Source organism: Pygoscelis adeliae, unplaced genomic scaffold, assembly GCF_000699105.1.
Source record: "Pygoscelis adeliae isolate BGI_AS28 unplaced genomic scaffold, ASM69910v1 Scaffold100, whole genome shotgun sequence".
Classification (NCBI taxonomy): Eukaryota; Metazoa; Chordata; class Aves; order Sphenisciformes; family Spheniscidae; genus Pygoscelis; species Pygoscelis adeliae.
In genome coordinates this window covers 553,370-560,617 of record NW_008824034.1, presented here as the reverse complement: position 1 = coordinate 560,617, position 7,248 = coordinate 553,370, and the positions used below count along the sequence as shown (strand labels likewise).

At 36.4% G+C, this 7,248-nt stretch overlaps 1 protein-coding gene across 1 annotated transcript in view; it reads right to left on the bottom strand.

Moving 5' to 3' along the window:
• The window catches only part of TENM1 (teneurin transmembrane protein 1), a 253,686-nt gene extending 248,068 nt beyond the window's left edge, over window positions 1-5,618 (bottom strand). Inside the window, exon 1 of the mRNA XM_009331179.1 lies at window positions 5,402-5,618. Within this exon, the coding sequence (XP_009329454.1) occupies window positions 5,402-5,618 (217 nt within the window). The remainder of the gene's footprint in view (window positions 1-5,401) is intronic.
• Window positions 5,619-7,248: the final 1,630 nt, after the last annotated feature.

The window sequence follows — 7,248 nt, the reverse complement described above, 5'->3', positions numbered from 1 at the left end:
AGAAAGTGCTTTTCAGCACTGGAACGTTTCTATGGCCCACGTATCCTCACCATTTCTGGAACGTAACGGAGAGCAGAAATGAGAATCAGATGGCAACAGCAGTAAGCTAAAAAAATCAAGGATGAAACGGAAGCGGCCTTAGGCTGAAGAGCACAGCTTTCTCACATTGTGACCCAGGCCTCTTCCTGAAGCCAATGGAGTTCATTCAAGGAAGATTCTGAACATTTAGCTGGATCTGTTTACCTATTGCTCCTGAAGATAATTTTATATACCTTCTCTACAAACCGTTTAATATGTTACCAATCTGCAGCTTTTGTCCTACAAAAAAGTTTTCCTTACTTCTTGGGCTAAAAGCAGAAAAGGTCAATTCTTTGTGAAGCACTCTAAAACGTCATTTCCTAGAATACTAGTAATGCTGATTTTTTTCACACAGATTTACCAGAAAATATTTGCTGTTGGATCTTCCTGCTAGGAATAACTCCAGTTTGCTTTGCCATAATGCAGTTCAATATATTTATCTTGCCAGGAAATACACGTTTGTCTAACCAGAAATTTACCACCGTATGCTCATATTGTTAACGATCAATAAACTTTATCATGCCAATGACTCAATCCCAGATGCTTATCCTATCAGGAATTCATTCCTCTAAACTAGTGTTTTCTACAAATCTATAATTAACCTAAAAGCCATAAAGCTTTTTTGTACTGCCAGTATTTGTAGAGTACAGATCCTTTCATATTTACTTCGGTGGAAACAGAGAAAACCGTGGAAGAAAACAGTTCTAATGATATAAACATGTCACAAATAAGCTAGAAGTACGATCTATGTATGGTACAGCTACGAGAACTTTTTTCCTCGCAGCGAGGTCCATCAATGAGTTTCCTAGCAAGAACAACATTTCTGACGACTTCTGCCAATTCTACCCCATCGCTTTCAAGTACAAAACACTGCGTTTACCGATTCTTCCAAGAATTAATTTACTATGTTTGCCAATATCCCCAAACTATATGATATTGGATCTGCCAGGAATTTACTTCATAAGATGTTCTTGCCAGGATGAGATATTGCAGATTTACATATCTTCAGATAAACGGGAGTTTGAACATTCCAGTGACTAAGAGAATGCATTTTAAGATGTACACATTATGCAATTAGCACTGACTCTTCAGGCGTCAATGACACTTTGTCAGGAGAGTTTTGTATCTGCTCACATTGAGTTGTTAGGCCAGTAGAACTTAGCCCAGCTTGAAACAGTCTGTGGTGTTATTTGTTAAATCTGGAATTGCCAGATAACTACAAGTTTCTGATGCAAATAACTCCAGAGACACAATTTATCTTGCACTGGACTCAGTACTAGACCTCAAGAATATCACCTAGAAATCATTGCTTAATCAATAGATTAATTCCATACTTACTGGGGTTTTTTTTCTTTCTTTCTTTCATATTCCTATCTATAAGACATGTGAAACCAACCAATAAACCATTCCTCTTTGAAGAGTAAGATTTGAGATACAATTTCAGGAATTGTAAGGAGTACAAAAATATTGAAGCAGTTAAGTATTCTATATTTGGGTATTGTTTTCAATCATTAAAACAAAAATTTTTGCAATTTGCAAGATCACATGGACTTTCAAACAAAACTTTGACACAAAAAATGTTTTGCAAAATACTAACGGTGCTATTCAATTCAGTAGGATACATTTAAGAACTCTGAAAACGTTTCCTTTGAGTTCATACCACGTAGAGTTCTGGTTTATATAGATTGTCTACACATGCAAACACATAAATACCCACACGTAATGATTTTACATAATCTCAGATTCCAATTGAAACTTTTCATAGAAACAAATCCTCAAGATTGATAATAAAAATGAAACAGTCAAACTGCTCATAACAAAAATCTCCACAGAAATTGCTGAGATATATCAGTATTTTGAGCAATAAATCACATTTTACTCTGAAGCTATTTACTAAATTCACATGACTGCCCAGTCTAATTTCTATAACCTGCCACGCTTAAGTAGCCAATACAAACTCTTCCAGTTTCCATAAACATCTAAATTGGTGATTCTTTTCACAAAACTAACCAGATCAATACAGATACCCCTACGCTTCTTCCCGTTATAAGCTTCTCTTCGTTATTTTTTTTATTCCGAAACAATTTTCTTCTCACATACCATCATTAGAGCTCATTTGATTGCTCTCTCACCCTTCATCTTTATCACTTCATTCATGACTGTTACTACATGTCTGTTTTCTCATCTATTCTCACACCTTTCGTGGATGAAGTTCATGGATTTTATCCTCACTCTGCAATCCATTAATTCATCACACATTAAGTACAGGGTACTATTTCAGTTGCAGCTAGTAGCTAGAGAAGAATATTATGTCACTACCTGGGGATACCACTATGGATGCCCCTTTAGCTTTAATTGTAGAATTTTTTTATGCAATAGTCTTAAACAATGGCATGGTACAGTGCTCTCCTTGCAGAACAATCCTCTTTGAGAAGGGGCGCTGTGGGGCTTTTGGTTTTGATTTTTGGGGGGTTTTTTACATTCCAAAGATATGCCAAACATGAGAAAAATTTTGTTAAAGATTCTCATGAGGAATTTTAGAAAAGAATGGATTTAAAACAAATCCAATCTACAGTCTTATGGATTCATGCCAGATTCAGAGTCCAAAACTGAACCTGATTTTTTTCTGGTATTGACTGAGCAACTGCCAAGAATCACCAAGAACTCTCCAACACCCAGGCCCCACGCCGTGAAACCTGGTGTCCTTTTGGAAATAACGCACTAGCACTGTAATCAAATCAAACTCTGGCTGAAGTCTGAAATTTTACACTCAGCTTTCCAAACTTTTTTGCTCTTCTTTGAATTTTGAGCTCAACCAGTTTCATATTTCAAACCTATGTTTCTTGCCAGGCCAAACATTTCCGTTCAATTTGTGGCAAGGGAAAACTGTATGATTTAAATCACTAGAAAGATATAGGGATGAACTCCTGGGAAGCCAAACAGATATACTTAGCAGCGCAATAACTAACTCAGTTATACCAAACTGAATTTGTCACAGGAAAAAACTGTGACTTCTAGTACAAAAAGCAAAGTTCACCTCCGTCCTTACAAACCAGTACACAAGTATATGTTTTTAAAAACACTTTTAGGCTCAATAACACAATAAAGCAAGCAGTATATATTAAATAACAATATACTGACCTAGACAATTCAGGAAAGAAGGTGCCTAGAGGTAAAGCAAGTATTTAAGTGCTGCCCTGCATATTGACAAACTACTGTAGAGGCTTAAGTGATTTTCTGCGAACATGGACATCAAGCCTCATACTGCAGTTTGAAGCAGTACAAGACTGTATTGCTTCCAAGAAGAAAAATACCAATTCTTGTAAAATAGAAGATCTGCAAATTCATACAGTATCTCATAGAAATTAATTCGAATGGAAGAATCTTGGGGCATATATTTCCAATAAAATCATCTTACAACATGAGTGTAAATTACTTGTTGGTCTGCGCAAGCATAAATCTGGTTCCTAACAGGCCAGTCCTGAATAAGTGAGGTAAGTTCACGCCTGACAACTTCTTGCAGAAACACACACTAATTTGACCATTTCTCCAAAATTATTAATGAGATTGCTTTCAGAGGCACTGTTCTGGAAGAATAAATTCAACATATGACACACAGGCTGGTTTCTTATGCCTACAATAGAGTGATTGCAACCCTTTTATGTGTCCAAGCTAGTGATGCTACAGCTGACAATAATACCGATAGCAGCAAAGTTTTGCAAACAGGGAGCTCTTCAGAGACCTAGGTCAAGGCAGAGGTTATGCTTTCATAGCCACAGTTATCAGTAATGAGGCAGTTGCTTTAAGTAGATCTACAGTACATTTACATCATCTCCAGTTACAACAATACAGCCATATCTTAGTTAACCAAACTCTCATAACGTGTTCAAGATCAAGTAATTTATAAAGAATCAAACATGTATGTCAAGTTTTCTATACCATACTTTGTTGAAATCTGTATTCATGACTTTTTCTTTCCCAATATTGCAGTTTTGTAACTCTTTGGAGGGAATATATGTACATGGATTGATTGAGGCTATCTCTGGCAGCTAGGTATTATTTCTCCCATGAATTATAGGTACTTTCAGACAACACCAGTATTATGAAAGTAACTTGATTCAGAATATCTGCAGTAAAAAACAAAAAGGCTGTAAGAGCTATGTATCACAGCTATTCTAATTTTTGCATTAATTTACACATCACAGAGGAGACAAATTTTCCAGCTTCAGAAAGCCTATTTTTTATTTTCTTGTAAAAAAAAAAAATTAAATATTCAGAAAATTGGAGAAGGCTTTTCTGAATGAGCGGTGAGGGACTGGGTTGCAGGGGTTTTTTTGTTGGGTTTTTTTTGTTTGTTGGTTTTGTTTAATAAGTACCAAAATTTTTAGCTGAGAAGTACTGGCCACACTATATCCACTATAATGGATCAATTTAACCACTTCCTTGAAGAGCAGGGAGTGACTGCCCTTGGAACCCTGTTGCTGTTACGTTTAAGGGGACAGGACTCTCGCTGCTTCTGACATGCACTCCGATTCCTAAAAATATTCTCCCTGCCCCACCATCCTGCCTGAATTTGTGACAGAGCTAAAGGCAACAGATAAGCCACTTGCCTGTACCAAGTGTGTTGAATGCAGCACGTGGGTTTCCACGAGCAGCAGTCTATCAGGGAATGCTGCAGTAAATTCTGCTCATTATCTTCCATTTCTTTAGTCTTTAGCTTTTATCTCTAACCAAGCAGTAGCTTTTCCTAACCTTAGCTCAACCATCATAAGCTCTCAAATATTTGTCCTAGACTTCTGTCCATATCACGCAAAAGGCTAAAAAAGAAACTTAACTGTTGGCTTTTTTCTTACAATACAGTAATTATCTTCAGTTTTTAAATGACTTGGTTATTTAAATTTTGTTAAGAGAATTGTTATTTGAATTCATTCATAGGCTTTGTAAGCATATGCAGAGATAGACTACAAACTCAGTGTTGATTTTATATCAGAATGTACACAACATATGCAAAGGTAGTAAATAATTAATCAGTCAACATTAGTAAGAAGAATAGCTACGACTAAAGAAATATTTATCTATAGCTATCATGTGATGGTCTCCAGAATACCAGTCAGTCCATCCTGCTAGAAAAGCAATTTTCCTTCAAAAAAATATTTCCGAAATTTCTGATATTACGGCATGGTTAAAAATAGGTAAAAAGTGGGTTGTCACTACAGGCCTTTGAAAACATGATGTTTGCTTGTCTGCTGACAACATGATACTGTTTCATAGTAATTAATTAGAAAGTAATAACCATAATTAGTAGATAAAATAAACAATTTACCTTGCGTGGACTGGTCAATGGTTTTTCTTTTTCTGCTATGACTGTTATAATTAAGTCTTAGCTCTTGGCTATATTCATTCAGAGTTTCTCTTGAGTCATAAGATTGCCTTTGCTTTCCCCCATCTTCACTTTCATCTGAAGAACTTGTGTAAGTTAGATCCACTTCATGTTTAACTTTTGACAGTGGCTGGTAGGGTTTGCAGTCCATCTGCTCCATCTCTGATTAAATAGGCTCAAAGTCATGAAAACAAGCAACGGGAACTCCTTAAGGAAACAGTCCTAGGGGAAAAAAAAAAATCCATTTCAGATATCATATATAAATTTAACTCACAAAGGCCCAATTTTATTTTTAATTGATATAAACCAATTAAATTGTATGAATATCACTATAATCCAGGAAAGAATCTGAACTGCTTTACTTTTTAAAAATATAATTAAAATAACAGCAACTTGAAGAAAAAAAATATAACCAAATCTTAAGCACTACCCCATTAGACCAAGCAATAACTGTACCTTATGCACAAAATATGTTACAAAAACTTATATTTGGTATTAAAGCTAAGATGGAACAGCTACTATTTCTCTAAAGGGATGCATATTCATCTTAAGTGAAAATAACATTTTGTATCTTTTAAAACATGAAGCCTAGAAAACAGAAAGTTCACTCTTTTGAAGTATTTTGCTGTAAATTAAATTACATTTAATCAAGAATAAGAGACTTCACGCTTTAGAAAACCACCAGACTTAGCAAAACCAAAAATACACCACACTGTTACTCTACGAGAGCATACGATGGTTCAGAAATGGACATTTTCCTTTTAGGTTGCGTGGACATTTCAACAGGAAGAAGCTTCTACCCTGCAGTACGACCCCCTTTTTCCTCTGCATCTCCTGTCCAAACTCATACCAACATGGGGGCTATACTGATCCTCAATGAAACCTTCCAAACTACAGCTTGCAGTTTTGTATATCATTAAAATGATGTTCAAATCCAATATCATTAAAATCAAGTGGGTTGCAGCTGCACATGCAACTGGTGCACTTGTCCTGTAACCTTGCCTTCATGAAGCTGTTAATTTTAAGGCAGAGGCTGTGAGGAAATAACAGGGGTTACGGCACACCTTTTTCAGCAGCACGGTTCACAAACAGGGAGCTCTGTTAAAATAAGTTTGGTGGTTTTTTTGTTTGTTTGTTTGTTTTAAATTAACAGATGCTATTAACCTAGAAAAAGAAATGTAACAAAAAAGGTGGCTGTAAATCTTATTGCTATGCTAAAACACAGACGTTGAAAGATATTTTGCTTAATTGAAAGCAATTGCTCACAGCTTCTTAATGATTTTAAGGTCAGCAGCAGAGGGAAGTAAGATTAATACTCAGTTTGATATCAGCCCATTTCCCATCTGCAACAAGGACTTTTAACCCCGTAGACTGCCAGCTGTGAGCATACAATATGAATCTCCGAAAGCAACCACAGAAAAAATGAAAACACACAAAAGGTAAACCTAAAAAAGCCCACAGAAAGCACTTCTTGTTAGAGGGCTGTAGAGATGAGTTTAACTTCTGAAATTGTCTGAATTTTTGAGAAACCACTGATGGTAGCTGTCACTGTGTTCCAGCATAGCAAAACTTCATCTCCTGCTTGTGTGTCCTCCCAATACGTTTGAAAGGACCACCTTCCTGAGCAAGAGTGGAAAACACTGCGCATGGCGTGAAAAGAGTATAAGGCTTCTAACATAGTAACGGAAGAAGAAAATCCAGGCCCGCAGAACCCTCGGAGGGATGGCAGGAAGGGAGACCAACCACTACGGCAGAAGTAACACCATGGAGTGCATGCCTTCCCTTCCCCA